The sequence below is a fragment of the Symsagittifera roscoffensis genome, chromosome 2, assembly GCF_963678635.1.
Source record: "Symsagittifera roscoffensis chromosome 2, txSymRosc1.1, whole genome shotgun sequence".
In the NCBI taxonomy this organism is placed as follows: domain Eukaryota; kingdom Metazoa; phylum Xenacoelomorpha; order Acoela; family Convolutidae; genus Symsagittifera; species Symsagittifera roscoffensis.
In genome coordinates this window covers 78418965-78438440 of record NC_087063.1, presented here as the reverse complement: position 1 = coordinate 78438440, position 19476 = coordinate 78418965, and the positions used below count along the sequence as shown (strand labels likewise).

The 19476-nt window shown below is 35.9% G+C and overlaps 1 protein-coding gene across 1 annotated transcript; it reads left to right on the top strand.

Annotated features, from left to right (window-relative positions):
* Positions 1–13976: 13976 nt before the first annotated feature.
* On the top strand, positions 13977–16406 carry LOC134840561 (uncharacterized). Its single transcript, XM_063856466.1, has 4 exons — positions 13977–14074; positions 14835–15021; positions 15423–15715; positions 16102–16406. The coding sequence occupies exons 1-4, from the start codon at positions 13990–13992 to the stop codon at positions 16371–16373; spliced, it is 837 nt and encodes a 278-aa protein (XP_063712536.1). The 5' UTR covers positions 13977–13989; the 3' UTR covers positions 16374–16406.
* The last annotated feature ends 3070 nt before the right edge of the window (positions 16407–19476 follow it).

Sequence of the window (19476 nt, the reverse complement as noted above, 5' to 3'; positions counted from 1 at the left end):
ATCAGAACATAGGCTTTTTTCAGATAAAAAATTTGCCCTACAATATGGCCTGGTTTTTATCAAACTCAAATTCGAAATTTCCTGACGCGTTTTAAGGCGCGTTTTAGCCTGGAGATAGCATCAATGCCTGGAACTACAAAGATCTAAGGATCAAACCCGGCCACTGTTTCTTTCAGTAGCTTTCCCAATAATTTGAAATCATTTTGATTTAATTATTTAATGATGCAAGTAATTCAATCTGCAAATTTAACCTCAAAATTCAAAAAGATTCTGCAAAAAAAAGTTTGTAAAAGTTTGATTTTTAAAAGTTTTTATATATTTTTTTGTTTTTCTAGTCATTTCCATCAAAAAACAGTATTTCTGTTTTCCTATCCTACTAGCATTGTCGAATATGCCCAAGTTGTACTTTTACGTCAGATCCTTTTCACATCACTTATAAAAAAAACACTAATTTGAAAAAAAATTGTCTTGTAGTTTTTTGAAGGCTATGGTCGAAACATTCTAGGCTACTTGCACATTAACCGGCTGTCTTTGTTTACAGTTGCAAACAAATGGCTTTGAAATTTGCGAAGATAAAATTACCTGGAATAAACAAGCAAGTTTTGCCAGAAATTTTCTCTATGGGAGCACATAAAACTTAATCTACAGCCAGCAATTGTTTTCGCTCGTCATACCTAGAAAAAACAACCCTGATTCTGGTTGCTTTATTTTTCCAAAGGATTCCCTTTAGCAAAATTTTTTTGCGATTTTTTTTGACTGAACAACCCAAGAAAACAATCCAGAGCCGCTGTCGACGTCAAGCAAACTTTGAGAGGATAGCAGACAAAAAAAATTGAAATTGAGTATTTAAAAATTCTTTTCCAAAACAAAAACAAAACTTTTCCAAAAACTGTCCTCCCGGTCAAAAAAAATTTCACCGAAATGGACTATACTTTGAGTTACATGTAACGGCCTATGACATGACATGCTTGTGCAAAGTCTAAAGCTACTAAAATTGGCATTTAAAGTATAAAAAAGAGCAATCAGACGAAACAAAAATGAAACAAGCAGGCATTGAAGAGAATGAAAAATTGTTACACTCGTATCGTAGAGAGTATAGTGTTACAACCAAGTGCTATAAAAGTATGCCTTTGAGGAACAGAGTTCGAATGCACCCGACCAGTAGAACACTTCAGAAGCTTAAAAACCAAACTTCTTAATTGATTTGACCTTATGATGCACTTTTTTGTCATAATGGCTATCAATTTACCAAGATACTTTGGAACTAAGTGTCATTTACAAAAGCGTTGATTGACTTCAGGATGATCCAAGTTAAAAACAATTTAATTTATAATTTCTTTCCTGTGTTTTTAAGAAACCAAGACCTTTAATATATTTATTTTGTCTTAAGATTCTGCAATACGATTTTAACTTCGGGCTTAACATTGCTCTGGTATCAACTGAACTTTATGAGGTTTGTTAAGTGGATCGGTTAGAATGGGCCCCCAAAGAAGACGACAGCAAAGTCCATATGCCAGCTCGAGTCAGGTCTGTAAGCAAGTAACTATGAGTTTAACTTCTGTGGTCAACGAGGTATATAGATATTTGTTGGGTAAACTTGGAAACGAAAAAACCAATTCTATTTTTTTTCGATTTAGGTTACCAAATCATTCATATCGTCTAAGTGAAGCAAAAATGAAAGGTTAACCATACAAAAAATATGTAACTGGACGCATGCTAATAATAGTCATTTTTTCACTATGTTTTTGTTTTCGACGTGTTTTAGCGTAACCCTCCTTCTCAGTCGGCCTCTAGGTCCAGATCCAGGCGCTCGAGTCTCCCGGAAGGAAATGCGAGTGGCGGTCGACTCAATGCCAAGTCTGGGTCGTTTTCAGCTATGATTAAACAGGTGCGCATAGCTCATACATTAGTGTCAAATAATTATCGAACCGGAAACTACGCCAAAGCTGTTTTCAGCCTGTTGCGAAAAGTACACAGTTTCGCTCGCCATAACCGAAGTCATCTGCCTGTGAATTAGCTCACACTAAATAGATAAGAGACACCTGAAAACGGATTTGGAGATCCATTAGTGTTCTCCGAGGTGGTACTAAATTTACTAAAGTTTCATTTTTTGTGAACTTAAGTAAATCTTCCGCCTAAAAACAATTCATTATGAAGATTGTGATGGCTGAACAGTCTGTTTACTGGAGTTGTAATCTCAAAAATAACCCCAATAGTTTTTAATTATTTGTATCTTTAAGGAGTACGGCATAATGCTTGGCGGAAAAGTGGTGGAAAACAACCTGTTCTGCGAGTACGAAGCGAAACAGGTGGGCGAGATAGGCGGAAAAGGGACGTGGCAATTTGATGCAGTCGGCGACAAATTTACAATGATGTTGTTGGTCGTGGTTATCCTTTCATATCAATATGTAACACTATATTTTTATAAGCTTAAGCTTTATATAGTTTTACAAATAAAGGCAAATATCATACCAGAACTACAATTAGAGGCAGAAACAATCAATGAAATTAGGAAACAATTAATCAAAACAAAGCCATCACTTGGGATGCAAAACGATATGGTAGAATGGAAGCGGAAAACCTTGAATGTGAAAAAAACAGAGACATTTCATTTTTTTTGAAAAGCTTCAAAAAATTACAAGAGTAAGTACGATCTAGCCATTCTCTTACACTCTTGATTCATAAAAGCTCACATGACAAAAATGAACGAGATGATTGAAACATGCAAACAAGGCGAAAAATTGAGAAGTTTTTTACGCCATAAAATTGGCCATGACAGTGAGTCCAAAAAAGTTAAGACACCCCCATTCATTAATTTCTTCAGAAAAGAGAAAAGTACGCAGACAAACTCTTTAAAAATTTTCCTAAAATCATAAATGAAAAAATAAAATATCCGCAAAAAAACCGGTTGTTGTGCAAGTAGCACAAAAGTTTCATACCAAACTAATAAAAAACTACAGAAAACATAGATAATTTTCTTATTTAATCTCGCGTTTCTTCGTGGCCTGAAAAATGATCTGAACGAAAGCCTAAGAGTTAGAAATGATATTCATAGTTCCTTAGACTTATTGAACAAAACATTTATGGGCAGTTGTTTGAACTTTACAAGACTCAAGTGAAAAAACGCTGGGCGGTTGTTTGATTTTCCCAATATTCAAAAAATGACGGTAAAACAAAAGGACTAAGAAACGTAAAAAACGTCCAAAAGGAAGAAAACTAACAGTTTGGAGCTTACGAAAAACGATTACAGCAAATCGTTCTTTTTGAATCTAGCTCGCCCCTTGCTCAAAATTAATCAAAATGTCAAAAACTTTATATTAATTGCTCACATAATTGAAAATCTTTGTTGAAAACTTTTTATTGTCGTTTAATTCTATTATTGTCGTTCAACATTATTGTTGTTCAACGACTCAAAGGGATTTAATATGATAAAACAATCGATTAATTCCGTTGTTTATTTCTGTTTCCTAACTTTCCGTGCTAAACAATAACAAAAAAATTGATAAAGCATATCCGAAGTCAAAGCTACTCCTCATTTTTAATTGCATGAACAAAAAAATGTTCAGCACCTGTTCTTGGAACTTTATTTCTTGCAACCAAAACTAAATATATTTTAAAAAGTTTCGAAAGAATGAAACTGCCTTAACCATAAGCAAAATCGTGCGGTGGAAATTCAAACATTAGATAAAAAATATATATTGGTTTTCACGCGTATAAAGTTCCGGCTGCAAAAAAATCCTGAGTTATTTTGCCCCAAGAATGAACGCAACCTCCCCATGCTGAACGGGCCAACTTGATACCACGAACTTGATATTCTAATAAAATAAGCTGACCAAATGATTCAGTGAATTTGCTGAACTAGCTTAGCTGCTAACCCAAAAAAGACTGTTTTCCAATTTGATTACGCTTGCTATCGCAAGCGTAGTATCTGAAAAAATTGTTTGTTGACTTGTTTCAAAATTTTTGTCTGAAAAATTTGTCTATCTTTGTAAGGAATTAGGTAATGGAGATAGGATAGAAGCTATATGCATGGGCTAAAACAAATAAAAAATGAATTGTCGAATTAAATAAGGAGGTCAGTCTCTTGTTCAATTTGTTTAATCCTCCTAATGAACTGAAAAACCTAATTTTCTCAACCCAGATTTCTTCGTCCAAAATGAATTTTATTGATCCTGAAGATAATCTGGTGGACTTCCCGGAGAAGTTTTTGAACTTACGGGACGAGCTAAATTTTAAACATGAAGCCTCACTGGTCGCACCAATTTATTACGCTAGCAAAATTTTATACGTCGGACAAAACGCTTGCTAGGAATAAAGGGTCCTTTCTACTTTCTATCTTAGAAAGTAAATCTAAAATTCGCTGAGAAATATTTTATTAAAAAAGAAGTTAGTATGAATTTACAGCAAGTTGCCTTTTGACTCTATATTTATTTTAAGGGTGAGATTGGAGATATTTTATAGAGAATGGTTGGGGTGGTTGAAGAGAGTGGTGTTGGTGTTAGAAGAGAAATTGTTGGGAATGAATTCCCGTAGTTTTGAGCTTCTATTTATACTCAAATGGGGAAATCACGCCACTTTTCGTATCAAATAAGAAGTTACCTCTTAACTTCGTATTCTCTATTCGTACATTCGTATTTTACGAGAAGAGTGTTTTGTATGCTCGTACTTTACGAGAGGAATCGTTAATATTCGCATTGAATGAGAATAGTCATTTCAATTCTCAATGCTTAAAACGTTATACGAATTATTCCAATAGCATTTCCCTTCCTTTTGCAAGGGAATAAAAACTTATTTCTTTTGTGATGGCGCGGCGTCACATTTTGTGAATGCAATAAAATAATTCATGTTTCTGTTTCTATTTGAAATCAGAACAGTTTTCACGCGTATAAAGTTCCGGCTCCAAAAAAATCCTGAGTTATTTTGCCCCAAGAATGAACGCAACCTCCCCATGCTGAACGGGCCAACTTGATACCACGAACTTGATATTCTAATAAAATAAGCTGACCAAATGATTCAGTGAATTTGCTGAACTAGCTTAGCTGCTAACCCAAAAAAGACTGTTTTCCAATTTGATTACGCTTGCTATCGCAAGCGTAGTATCTGAAAAAATTGTTTGTTGACTTGTTTCAAAATTTTTGTCTTAAAAATTTGTCTATCTTTTTAAGGAAGTAGGTAATGGAGTTAGGATAGAAGCTACATGCATGGGCTAAAACAAATAAAAAATGAATTGTCGAATTAAATAAGGAGGTCAGTATCTTGTTCAATTTGTTTAATCCTCCTAATGAACTGAAAAACCTAATTTTCTCAACCCGGACTTTTTTGGAAACCGTTTTACGGCCAAACGGTCTTCATTATGATACCATAACTGACCCCCGATTAGCTTTTTGAGGTACATGAAACTGAGCGAAAAAACTAACCTGTTGTAGTAGTAGAAACAGTTGGTTGTTGAGTGAGTGCTGAAATCTGCGAGTCCAGTGGATCGGTTGGTGGCAGGAGTGAGAGAAGGTCCTCAAAATCTCACAAGTCGTCATCAAGTGAATCAGTTGGTATATCCTAGAACAGTTGAATTTTTTTTATTAGACTGGGTTTGTTGGGTGATCCAAGTTTTGAGTTCTTCTCTCAAAACTTGTTAATTGGATGTGAGGATACATGCAATCCTGGTTGATTTTATCAATTTCCTCTAAAAGAGGGGCTTGTATTTTTTGATCACATTCTTGTTCTATTTTTTCAGTTTGCTCATCTTGAGTGAAAATTGAGGTTACTATGGAAGTGAAAAGTATATTATATGAGGCGGCAAGCAATACTTTGCCAAAGAGTAGTGAGCGGCCGGTGATTTTGTGAATATGCATAGCCTTTATTATGAATACTAAGCAATCTAGTATGAATTTCACATATAGAAAAGAGGCTAAAACTATTCCGCATTTTTCTAAATAGTATTGTACTTTTCCGAATATACGGGTGTATTCGTTTTTGCAAAAGTTTGGAGAGATGAGATAGTCCAAATATATTGTTTGGGAAGAGCCTAGTGGGCTATATGAGTCCGTGAAAAGAATTTTTTCAGCATTTAGAAAGGACCTGGATACTTTTTGCAGTATTCCTTTCATCTCTGAATTATCGGAACTCATATTCCAGAATTTTTACATTTGAGCATAAGTGTAGATTGAAGCGCCTTGGCTAGAGGCTAAAGAATGCTTAATCTTTTGAATTACCTCTTTTGGTTTAAAGAGATATGGTCCTGTAACCCTTGTAATTTGAGGGGTTATTTCAATCCAGGACTTATCATCATCAACATTTAGTTGAAAGAGATTTGAATGTTTGTCGGAGCAGTCTTGTAGATCTGCCGACTGAAAAGTTTGTCGCGTAATTGGATCGACAAATCGAACATTTTCCTCATACAAAATGGGAATTCATCATTTCAATAGCATTCATCCATTAATTGCAAAGGTGAATAAAATTTCGGACAATGGTGGAGCCAGGCAACATTGCCATTGGTCTCTAAGAACATAGAGCGGTTCTGATTTAAAATATAGCCAGCCAAACGTGGGCTTTCAAGTGAAAGCATTAATGTATTTAATATTGAGGAGCGTTATAGCTCACATTGATTTTGCAGAAGGGCTAACTCGGCCGTTCTGAGCATGTAGAAGCTATAAAAAAGAATATAGTCATATTTAGTTCCTATATGAGCTTCGTAGTCAATTTGATGAGTTGAAAATTTGAGTGGCGGCAAATCATCACTTGTTGTGAGAAAAGTAGAATTTGGTTGGCCGGCATTATGAATAGTTCCCGTTTCTGGGGTCGGTTTAATTTGGATTCCAGTATCTATATTGAAACCTTCAGTGTATGCAATAAAAAGTGAATCATATGAAGTTTGATACACTATTCTGGGATGACCACAAAGAGATTGCGGTTTATTCATCACCTGTAGCATAAATTTTTGAGAATCCCTTGTTTGGGTAGAATGAATAGACGGGCTAGAATCGCCTTTAATTATATAGTATGATTCTTCGTTTTGAATCATTTTAGCCGGAAATCTGTTTAAAACAGTGAAAATGCAATTTTTGGGCTCTTCCCAAGTATAAGCAAAAGCGTCTAAGGATGTTGTTTCACATCCATTTGTAGACACTGGACAGGGCAAAGGAATGTTTTGCCAATTATTGACTGTTCCATCTTTGAGGTTAACAGTCAGAGTTACATTTTGCATGTAAGTTTCAAAAGTGTCCAGTTTAATCCATGAACGGCCATCACATTCGTTATGATGTTTGCCGTCAATGTTGCCAGCATGGGCATTAGTTACTGTTTTAACATTAAATTTGAAAGGAATATTTCCAATACTAGCGTAGCCTAGGTTAAGATAGCCTCTGTCGGCGGCCGATTTACATTGATCGGCAGATAAATGGAGATCAGTAGTGATCATATTTTGTCGAGCGTCGATACCACTCGAATAAAAAAAATCGCAGAACCAACGCATTGATTGGTGTTTGATTCGACACATTGTCGCATTTACTTTTGTGCGATAATGTCTCTGATATAGAGTAACATAAGCATGGGTTACTTTAATATTTTCTGGTTGGACTTTGCAAGGTGCTACTTTATTTAGAGAGAACATTTTGTTAGAAGTCATTAGTTGACAATCATAATGAGCAACCCGAAGATTATTTGCAGTATTTGCATATAATTGTTCTGTCGGATCAAATGCTGAGGTTTGATTCAAAAGTATTATTAGAGTTAAAAGACCAACCAAATAAATTTTTTGCAAATTTATTTTTTGGTGGTGAATGATAGCAGAAGAATTTTTAAAAGTACTCACTTTAAGCATTTACTCGAGAGTAGTTAGAACAGGATCTGGGTCCATTAGTTCACCTTCCTCTAGTTCACTATTTGGATTTGTCATTTTGTGGATTTTTTGTGATGGGAAATCTGAGTTAGATTTTATATTTTTGTTGAGGAATTCAGCAGATTTATTTTTTTGGAGAGAGGAGGTGTTGAATGCAAGATGTGGAATTGAGCAAGAATGAAAACAACTGTATATCAGTTAGTTTTTAAAGACTGTTTTTGCTTTTTTGCAAATCCAAGCTCTGATTGGCCGTTGTTATTCGGCGTCTTTCGGAAGTGACTTTTTTAAGTCGTAATTCCTTCGCCATTCGTTTTGTAATGTTGTGGTTTTTTCCACTCTGGTTTAATGTCGTGGTTTTTCCACTTAGTTTTGATTTGTTGAGATCTAGCAGTGAAATGATTTTTATTCGTTTAGGCTGATGTTAGTTTTTAACAACTGCATTCCCCTTCCCTATTGGAGGAGGAAAATGAAAAAACATCTCTTCATAAAAGAGGACTAAAAACAACATCATTTGTTTGCTTTCCGTTCAGTTTTAACTATCTTTATTTTATTCTCAAAAAAATTTTTCTTCGTCCAAAATGAATTTTATTGATCCTGAAGATAATCTGGTGGACTTCCCGGAGAAGTTTTTGAACTTACGGGACGAGCTAAATTTTAAACATGAAGCCTCACTGGTCGCACCAATTTATTACGCTAGCAAAATTTTATACGTCGGACAAAACGCTTGCTAGGAATAAAGGGTCCTTTCTACTTTCTATCTTAGAAAGTAAATCTAAAATTCGCTGAGAAATATTTTATTAAAAAAGAAGTTAGTATGAATTTACAGCAAGTTGCCTTTTGACTCTATATTTATTTTAAGGGTGAGATTGGAGATATTTTATAGAGAATGGTTGGGGTGGTTGAAGAGAGTGGTGTTGGTGTTAGAAGAGAAATTGTTGGGAATGAATTCCCGTAGTTTTGAGCTTCTATTTATACTCAAATGGGGAAATCACGCCACTTTTCGTATCAAATAAGAAGTTACCTCTTAACTTCGTATTCTCTATTCGTACATTCGTATTTTACGAGAAGAGTGTTTTGTATGCTCGTACTTTACGAGAGGAATCGTTAATATTCGCATTGAATGAGAATAGTCATTTCAATTCTCAATGCTTAAAACGTTATACGAATTATTCCAATAGCATTTCCCTTCCTTTTGCAAGGGAATAAAAACTTATTTCTTTTGTGATGGCGCGGCGTCACATTTTGTGAATGCAATAAAATAATTCATGTTTCTGTTTCTATTTGAAATCAGAACAGTTTTCACGCGTATAAAGTTCCGGCTCCAAAAAAATCCTGAGTTATTTTGCCCCAAGAATGAACGCAACCTCCCCATGCTGAACGGGCCAACTTGATACCACGAACTTGATATTCTAATAAAATAAGCTGACCAAATGATTCAGTGAATTTGCTGAACTAGCTTAGCTGCTAACCCAAAAAAGACTGTTTTCCAATTTGATTACGCTTGCTATCGCAAGCGTAATATCTGAAAAAATTGTTTGTTGACTTGTTTCAAAATTTTTGTCTGAAAAATTTGTCTATCTTTGTAAGGAAGTAGGTAATGGAGATAGGATAGAAGCTATATGCATGGGCTAAAACAAATAAAAAATGAATTGTCGAATTAAATAAGGAGGTCAGTCTCTTGTTCAATTTGTTTAATCCTCCTAATGAACTGAAAAACCTAATTTTCTCAACCCAGATTTTTTTGGAAACCGTTTCACGGCCAAACGGTCTTCATTATGATACCATAATTGACCCCCGATTAGCTTTTTGAGGTACATGAAATTGAGCGAAAAAACTAACCTGTTTAATATTTTCTTCCAGTCATTTCAAAACATGCTTGGAACATCAACGTTAATGTAATTAATATAATTGTATTGGCAAAGCATATGATTAGTTATAGGATAAACTTGTCGCCTATTGCATTACATCGCCATGTCAGGCAAGTTCATCAAAGTGTATCCGGATATATCTCGGTGGCCGAAGGAGCACTCGGAGAGGGTAAGGGACATGTACCAGCAGAAGTTGTTCAAGCATGTCAAAGGGTCCCCCCAGGTGCATGATGTGATTGACGATGGGAACCTTCTGATGCTACTCACCGACAGACACGGGGTATGATAAGTTTTCAAATAAAACAAGACTTAAATTGCTTAATCGTGCAATAATTTTTGTGCTCGAGATGAAAAAAAATTAAAAGCTGCATATTTTAGGGTATTTTTGTCAAAAGTTTACGATCCCCGAAATTGCTTCATCATCTAAACCAACTGAAACCTGGATCCATTTTTTTCGCAACAGCTTCACTTGTAATCTTAAACGAAAATAGAATTAAGAGTAATGGTGTTTAAAGTTGTCCTATCTAGTTCTATATGATTTGAGTTATTCTTCACAAACCTTCGAGGAGACACCAAATATATCTTTCAGATGTCTCTCTATGACCACGCCTTGTCACGTGGTCAGTCTGCTGGATTGGGCAACACCCCCAAACAGGTGGAGTCCAATCTGGCCACGTGGTTCACCCAGATACTACGCAGTATGAGCAGGGCCTCCGACCAGGGCATCTACTTCGAGAGGATGCGACCAGACGACACTCTCTTCATGAACGACAAGGGACAGGTCACCATCTGCGACTTCACAGGCTGCACATACATCAACAACAAAAGTATAAATACTCCTCTTATTAAAAAAAGGTCTGCTAAGCTTGATGGTTCACTTTAATGCTGCTTAGTGCTTTTAGAATCATTTTGAAACAAAATACATCATAAAGAGCACTTTAAAAAGAAATGTTATTTATAAACTACATTTGGCAGTCAAAAACGAAACAGTTTTATTTTGTCCGAAAAATCTTCTCTTAAAATAAAATAGGCTACTTATTTCCGATCCTGGGTAGTGAGCATAGTGATTTTTTATAGATCGTGTTGTTGGTTTCAGGAAAAGTCTTAAAATTTGTTGACGCTCAAGTTGTTTTTTTTTGCACTCTGACTTTGGATTTCTTTTTAAGTTCACTTCAATTCCTTTGTTAAAAGAAAGGCAAACTCGACAATCGAACAGCGAAAAAAAACGTGATCGACTTCTATTTTCAAAAGTGAAATTTAATTTACAGATTTCCCAGTTCAATAAAAATTTCACCCTTTCATCCAGTTTTTTCAAATTCAGTTTATTTTTTCAAAAAACTGTCAACCATAATTTTTTTTTTGAAAATCGACGAATTTTAAATATATAATTGATCGCTGACATTTTACAGAGAGAGGCAAACGGAGCTTTGCATCAAATGCGATTCCATTTAAAAATAACGTAGCAAGCTAGCAGACCGGAAAGGAAAGGAGAGCCACAAAGTCCAAAGAAAACGCAAACTTTTTCGGAGAAGCCACAAGTTAAAAAAAACTTCAGAGTGTTGTCTGGAATGATGGTTTATTTGCGTAAAACACGTCCAGAAACTTTCAATAGCGTTTAATGAAAATTCACGAATAATTATCGAGCCAAAATAAAATTGTTATCATGAAAAATTTTGAATTATACATTCTATTCTGATATTTGTAACGCTTTAAGCGATCCGGAGGAAATATTGGAAAATATTGTTCCCTCGAACGACTCAAAATTAGGTTAGTAAGCCAATAAAATATAGTCTGAATTTATTCAGGCTGAAAAATTTTTTGAGCGGAAAAATAATTAAAAAAGAAAAATTACGAAGTCAAGAGAAATAGAATTTCAAATAGCAGGAGTAAATGAAAACATTACAATCAACTACAAAAAACTGCATGCAGCAAAAAAACTCTAAGGTGTGGCTACTAGGCCTACAAAACGCAGGCAAACAAGTTATATTCCGACAATTTTGTGAAACGGAATTTTTACCGTTTGAAAAAAAAACAGGTCCTGGTCAGCTTTGAACCCAGGATCTTTGCCGTCGCAGGCATATTTGTTACCTCCAGGCTAAGTATGCCGGAGACGCTTATAAATTTGAATTCATTATGCACCAAGATAAAAAGTTATTCAAGTGATTCTATTTAGCAAGTTGTTAACCCGAGAAAAAGTTTATGTTCCAATTAGAAGATCCTTCAAACTTTTATTTTTTTTAGCCCTTCTAGCCTGTCAAACTTTTACAAATCATTTTAAAAATGGGCAAAAAATTGAAAAACTCAGAGGAAAAATGTCGATGATTTTTTGAACAATAAACAAGGTAGAGAACCATGAGTCAATTCAAAATCTCAGACATATAAAAAAAATTTATATTTGCCTTCATGCAATTTTAAAATTACGGAACATGCAACTTTCGATAATGTTTTCAAATTGCACCAAAAATGGCAAAAATTTGGAATATGACGAACTTTGAAAAAACTGTTCGAGCTTAAGAACCATGAAAATGAAACAGCAACATACCTTATCTACTTTAGAGCTAACGTAGATAGAGTTCTATACCGCGTACAAAGGCAGTGGTAAAGGATGACAGTTCAACAGTCCAATTGAGAGATGTTCAAAATAGAACTAAGTTGATAACAATAAAAAATTCTTGTTCACCAATATGAACTACTTGCTATTGATAGTATAAATTGACTCCATGTTGATTTAGCGAGAAATTGACTCCATGATGATTTAGCGAGAAGCATGAACTGCCACTAAGATCAGAATAACAAAACATATCTGTAACTTTAAAACATCTATTTTAAACTTCTCTTATGAACCAATTAATGTTTTTTTTTCTAAATTATGATGTGGTGGATTTTATGGTCACAAAAACTTCTGCTGCTAGTGGTGGTACTCAGTGAACTTTTTTTTGAAACTGTAAAAAAATGAAAAAATCGTTAAAAATCAAATCAGTTTATCTTTCAATTCGCCATCTGCTTTTGTTATTTTCGCAGAAGTGTTTATTTGAAATGCCGGTGAGATGTTATGGACAGCGTCGTGAGGGCGAATGCCTGTGATTGATGGTAAGCGGAGTTGGTATCGATTGCAATCTTAGTTTTGCCAATGCGGGTAACTTTATATGAACCTTCAATTTACTGCAAATATTTTGATGCTTAATTTGTTATGAGGCTACTGATTATGCTTGAATTCAATTTGTTTCTAGTATATGACTATACATTGTTTAATTTAGGCGACACTGGCTTTGTGCGGTGCAAGCGGGACATGGTGGCGCCCATGTTGAGTCCCCCCGAGATAGAGAGACAGGCTTCGGGAGACCACTGCATCGAGGAGGACACACTCGTCACAGGTAAACGAAGCACAAAATTAGCGACAATTTCAATTCAGTCACCGCCACTGGCTGTTTTTTTTTCTAGACACATGGTAATAACATCGCGTCACATTGTTTTTTGAGAAGCATTTCTAGGCTTTGTCGGAGGCTAAAACTCCAAAAAGCTATGAAGTTATAAATTACAGTTGAGTTTTATGTTTTCAAACATTTCCATCGACTAGAATTAAGTAAGGGCCTCAAAAACCAAAATTTAAAAGTCTTATACTAACCTTTTTAGCCGAGGTGAATAATCACCTGCGGCCAAATTTCGTTATTTGCTATTTCGTAACTCAACTAAATTTTTTAATCTGAAAATTTGCTTTGGTTACTTGAAGGTGAGATTTGGATAGCTGGGGCCATAATCTACCACCTGCTGAGTAGAGGCAGCAAGTACCCCTCCTACGAGGCCATGGAGGACGGCAGACACCGCCTGGTCATCCCGGACAGCATGTGTGCCCCGTTCTCACACGAGATGAAGCGATTCCTCAGGGACGTTCTGGAGTGGGAACCAGAGTACAGACCACGTGACTATGTAGATGCTGTGGAACATGACTGGATCGTACAACACAGGAGGGTGGGTTATTTATTAGAGTTTTTAAAACGATTTTAAAATATTTTAGGAGTCTTAAAATAGTTTTCAAAAGTTAGTCAGTTTTTATCTGATCTGATTTGTTCTGATAAGCTTAAAAAAAATGCAATAAAAAAGTTGACAACCTCTTCATCTGTAGTCTGCAAACAATTTTCTGATCTCTTCCGAGGCCTGTTTTAATAGGAAGCGATGGTTCCGACTATGAAGAGTATGCGAGACGACTACCACTCGTGGGTGGCGGCCAACAGAGGTGGCGGAGGTGGAGGGGGAGGGGGTGTGAAGAAGTCCGTGTCCCATGCGGAGATGTCGCGGGCCAAGAAGAGTTTCGAGGCGAGAACGAGACAGAACAGACTGATAATGGTACAGGGCGAGAGGGATCTAGAAGAGGGTTAGTGTTACATGGAAAAAGGTTCCAGAAGAAACTTGAAAAATATTTGAATTCCACCCCCCCCCCCCCCCCCCTCACCCTCCTCAAATAAGTCCCAATTTTATACTGTAACCAATTTTATACTGTAAACGGTGGTTTCACAGCGCTGGGTTTGAAGACTTGTCAACCACTGTATAAGGATAGTTCATTTATTTCATTTTTTCCCACATTCCATACTACTTTATTTTGCTGCGCTAGGCTCTTTTTTGCGACACAAGGCCGTTTTTTTGTGTCTAGATTTTTTTCACGTGGTACACTATTGCAGCTAAAATTGGTCAGGCTGTGATAGACTTGAAGCTAGAGATCAAAAGAGAGAGCGCGGCCTCACACTCTATCATTGCCGTGGCAGTGAATAGATGAATCAAACCATCGGTGTGACGTTTTTAAAGTGAACACCTTACAACGATGCTTAATGCTTCCAAGTATGTTTGGAACTGCGCAATCAACACTTATGTCAATTTTCAGGATAATTGGAAAGCGTACAACGACATTTTTCGTAGTCATGGACCAGCAGCAACCTGGTAGATATTTGATCTGATTAAACTGAAGCCGCAACAACTAAGCAATCCACAATCTCTAGGTCTATAAGAATTTACCCACGAGGGAAAGGACCAACATACTACCTGTACAGCCCATCACGGCGAACCGGAAAGCGTACATAGACGATGTTGAGGCCCTACTTAAGAACTGGATGCAATCGATTTTTTTTTTGTTTTTTTAGGCTGCAGCCAATTCGTGCAGTCCAACAATCTTCAGAAGGAGTTTATATCGGGCTACGGCTGGGCCCCCACCAAGTACGAGAAGAAGATCCTTGAGGGCACCTATGACGGTCTCTTGCCCTCTAATGTTCTGGGAAGACAACCCATAGAGGCGCAGAGGAAAAAGAGGGCTTTCAAACGAGCATCAAAGTAAGAGAAAATCAACGAATTTAAAAAGAGATCAAATTTTTTTGCAATTTTATGTGATATAAACTGATGTTAAAAAAGAACAAGGAAAACCGGTTACTGTGCAAGAAGCATAGAATGTTCCGACCATAGTCTTAGAAAGAAAACCAAAAAGTTTTTTCAAATGAGTGTCGTTTTTTCTGCGTGGTGTGATAAAATCTGAACAAAAAAAAAGGCATATTCGACATTCAAAGTAAAATAGGAAAAGAACTTTGAAAAACGAACAAAAAAAATCGCTCAAAAAATTTATAAAAATTCAAAAAACTTTCAATAATTTTCTCGAAGTTTCCGTATTAAAAAAATATTCTAGAACATTCTGGAGCTTTCTTACCACTTCAAGAACAATATCGGCTGTTCTTTTTCAGTGACTTCCGCAGTTTGACTCTGTACAGTGACGACTACAGTCAAATGCCGAACCACATGGAGTCCCACATGCAAGAAGTGCTAGATGACGTCACACCACCAGACTACGACGCCAGTCACTCCCTCAAACTCAAGACGGAACAGGAGCAGAGGAAAAGTGGAGGGGCGGGCACAGCAGGCGGAGATAAAGAGACGCATCGCACTGCATCGAGCAAGACCGGGACAGAGGCCTCCTACATTTATAACGACTTCTATGGCGCACCCGTGGACTTCGTCGGAACAACCGAATCATCAGGTTAGTTAAGTCGCGTCCTGAACTGCAACGTGCAAAATTGTGCACATCTACTCCAATCAATTATCATAATTCATGAACGTAGTTCAGACTCTTATTTAGGTCGCGATGATTTTTTCTCAAGAAAATTCTTAAAATTGTTCAGCCTCAAATTCAGTTTTCCGCGGTTCGACTTTTGATTTCTTTTCAAGTTCGCAGTTCTTTTCCTTTGTTAAAAAGAAGGCGACATCCACCATCGAACAGCAAAAGTGTAAAATTCACGAAAAACGTGATCGATTTCTAGTTTCGAAAGTGGAATTTAGTTATCAGGTTTCCCAGCGAAATAAAAAATTTACCTATTGATCCAGTTTTCTCAAATTATACAAAATTTACTATTGTTGACATTTCAGAACTAGGTTACGTTGGAGGAGATTTATACGATTTGGAATCCCAGTCGCAAGATCAATCCAGATCCAAAGTTTCCACAATATCCAGCCAAGATTCCAGATCTAACGTCAAAGATGCTTCGGCGGGGGAAAACTACGAAGTGCTGGACTATGATTCATTCAGACAGGAGGATCCATACAACCAGGAATCTGACAGTTCCTGGAGCGGAAGTGACGATCCTCGGAGAAGACAAAGAAAGGAACATAAACATCCTCCTCAGAGGAGAAACCAATGAATAGCTCTAAACTATAGAATCACATTAACCAGCTTTTACCCATTTTTCAAAAGAGTAATTAAAAAACGAACGTTTCTTCAAAGGATTTCAAGAGTCGTAGAGCGCGTAATGCACTAGTATAAAAGGAACTCAACTCAACTAGGCCAAGTTTTTCTCCAGATCTAAATTTATTTTTTTCTGAAATTCGAATTAGTAAATTGGTCTAAAACTGAACAGTTTTTAACAAAGGGGTGAAGCCGCGCTTCGCACCACTCTCGATACAACAAAAACATGGCATATAGCAAAATAACTAACAGAAAATGGGACTTTAGTTATTTAAAACTACAACTATCAACACTTGCAACTACCATGATACTTGTTCACAAAAAAAATCCGTGATGTGGCAACTAAGCACACAAAACTTGAGCAGATAAACAAAAGTCCGACAAATCATTTTTTTCTGAAATTTTTTTCAATAGCATCTATTTTGAAAAAAAAATCAAAATAAGGGCAGGGATTTGAAGCCTTGACATTAGATCGCAAGGACGACGGTTTCACCGCTAGACCAATTACGAAGGAAATTTGAAGTTCCTGCAAAAGAACTATGATACTTGAGCAGGCATTCATTGAGTCCAAAATATTATTTTCATTAAATTTCAAAAGTCCCTTTTGAAAACACCCACTCATAAGAAACTTTTTTGTGCTCGTGAGTAAAAATAGAGAATGAATAGTATGTAGGTAGATAGGCGGTCAATCTATTGATAACCAGTTTCTTTGCAAATCGGTTGAAACGTTTTTGAGAAAAGCTGAAACTTTTGCAAAAAATGAAAAAAAAAAAATCCCAAAAGTATCAAAAAAACTAAGTCCGTACCTTTGTTTTCATCTGTTTTATCATTTGTTAACATACTATCTGTTTTTATCAAACAAGAACTTGCAGCAAGATTGCCAAGCAAGTCGTTCGAATTTTAAACTAGCAGCGGAACTAAATCTACGGACCTATGAAACAAAACCGACTATCTTTGAGCAGACATCAGTTGAGCCAAAAAATGGTTTTTACACAGAAACGAAGCGGAGCTTCGCACCCTTGCGATATCACACATGCATAGCCTTGCAAGCTAGTAGACAGAAAATGAAACAAAGGCTACTTAGTCGAAAAAATATATATTATTTCGAACCGTTACTACAAATTTTTAGAAACTTGATCAATTTGACAAAAACACGTCTAGAACACAATTACTGGCGTTTATGAGCATTCAGACACAACAATTGATTGGCAACTAAGCCCCCAAAAATTAATTAGAAATTTTGAATTTTCTGAAAATCTAAATTTTTACGATCCCCTGCTCCGGAAACACAAAAGCGTCAAAGTCTATTTTTCCTTTTAAAAAATGTTTAGCTAGGTCACTAACTCGATAAAATATCAGCCGAAACAATCGAAGCCAAGCAAAGCAACGAAAAAAATACTACAAACTTAGTAGGTCTACAAATTACAGTAACACATCTTAACTCTTTCAGTTAAAATAAAATTACTTACAGCCCAGCAAAAAACCGTAACTAGACTGCCTAGCCGACCAAACATAAGCAGGTATGCAACAGATCGACAATTTTTTGGAACGGACTATTTCCCTTTTTTAAAAAAATGTCAGGGCAGATTCGAACACGGCATTTATCATATCAGGCGTAGTTTTTTTTTCTCGAAAATCATGTGTGCCTGGAAAGCTAGAAAAGTTTGAGTTTCATGCATGCCAAATTATTATATGTTTTTCTGGAATTATTTTGTAAAAAACGAAAAGTTTGTGATCCAAAAACTAAGCCGACGAAACATAATCAGACTAATGATAGCCTGAAAATTTTTTTGTAACGGAAAATTTTGTCTTAAAAAATATAAGACATTTCTTCTTAAAAGAACTGTCATTAGTAGCAATAGACCGTTAGTTTAACTTCAAGTTGCACGTGAGGGAATTCTAGGGATTCAAGTGATTCTGTTAAGCAAGTTCTTGACCCGAAAAAAAAAATCTATATTCCAAATTGATAACGTTTGCTTGTCGCAAGCCTAATAAAATAAACTTTAAAGAAATTTTAGGTCCCCACTTGAGACTATAACAAAAAACACCTGCAACTAACTTGATACTTGCTTACAGCACAAGAAAAATATTCCGACAAAGCAACTTTTACCGGAATATTTTTAATAGAGTCTTGAATGAAAAAAAAATCCGGCCGGGATTTGAATCCCTGACCTTAGATTGCAAAGGCGACGGTGCTACCTCTCGGCTACTTACGAAGGAAATTTGGAAATGTTAAGATTCAATAAGAAAGCAAGTTGAAAAAGCTGTACGATACTTTGTCGACGTTTTTTCAAAAAACTTAATGACGTTAAGTTGTTTTAAGCGAACTGCACACACTAGCAAAAAAATGGAAAAAAAAACATTCAAAAAACGAAAAGTTTTGAGAAAAAGTCAAGCAAAGAATCACTTCAAATAATTGCTTTCAATCCAAAAGCGTGTAAAAAACAAAATTAGTTGCGGTCGTCAAAATTGATTTAAATCAATTGATTGAATTTTGAAAATATCAATGAAAAAACACCCGGTAAATAAAAAAAATGGGACGAAATCAATTAAGCCTAAAAAATAGTAACTCAGTAAGTCTAAAAACAGAAACATAGACCACAAACTAGCGCTGTTAAAAGTGAACTTTGGTGAAACTGAAATCTTCTATAATTGCATATCCTGTGACCAAAATTATTTACGGAAAAAAATAGTACCCGATTGCAATAACCTTGCCTATCGCAAGGGTAAAAACACATTTTATAGTTTTCTTGGGCAAAAGAAAATGAATGGACAAAAAACACCATTTGAGCAAAATTTTTGGATCTCTATCATACGCACAACCAATGAATTTTCAGAAACAAAAGTAAAACCGAAAAAAAAGTTTAAGCAAGGCAACTAAATCAACGGTAATAAGCATATAAAAGATTGTCAGGCAATTAAAGTTTTCGGCGAAAAATTTTCATTTTGCGAATATATTAACTCAAAGCTGGATTCAAACTAGGACGCCTACGACCAATCCCCAGTCCTTTTAAGTTTCGTCTCTAGGCTTATCCGCTGGTGTAATGAATGTATGAAGC

Coding starts and splice junctions, on each gene's coding strand:
- LOC134840561 (XM_063856466.1), top strand. CDS start 13,990: ATGTCGCGGGCCAAGAAGAGTTTCGAGGCGAGAACGAGACAGAACAGA. Junction 15,022..15,422: donor GCTTTCAAACGAGCATCAAA/GTAAGAGAAAAT, acceptor GTTCTTTTTCAG/TGACTTCCGCAGTTTGACTC. Junction 15,716..16,101: donor CGGAACAACCGAATCATCAG/GTTAGTTAAGTC, acceptor TTGACATTTCAG/AACTAGGTTACGTTGGAGGA.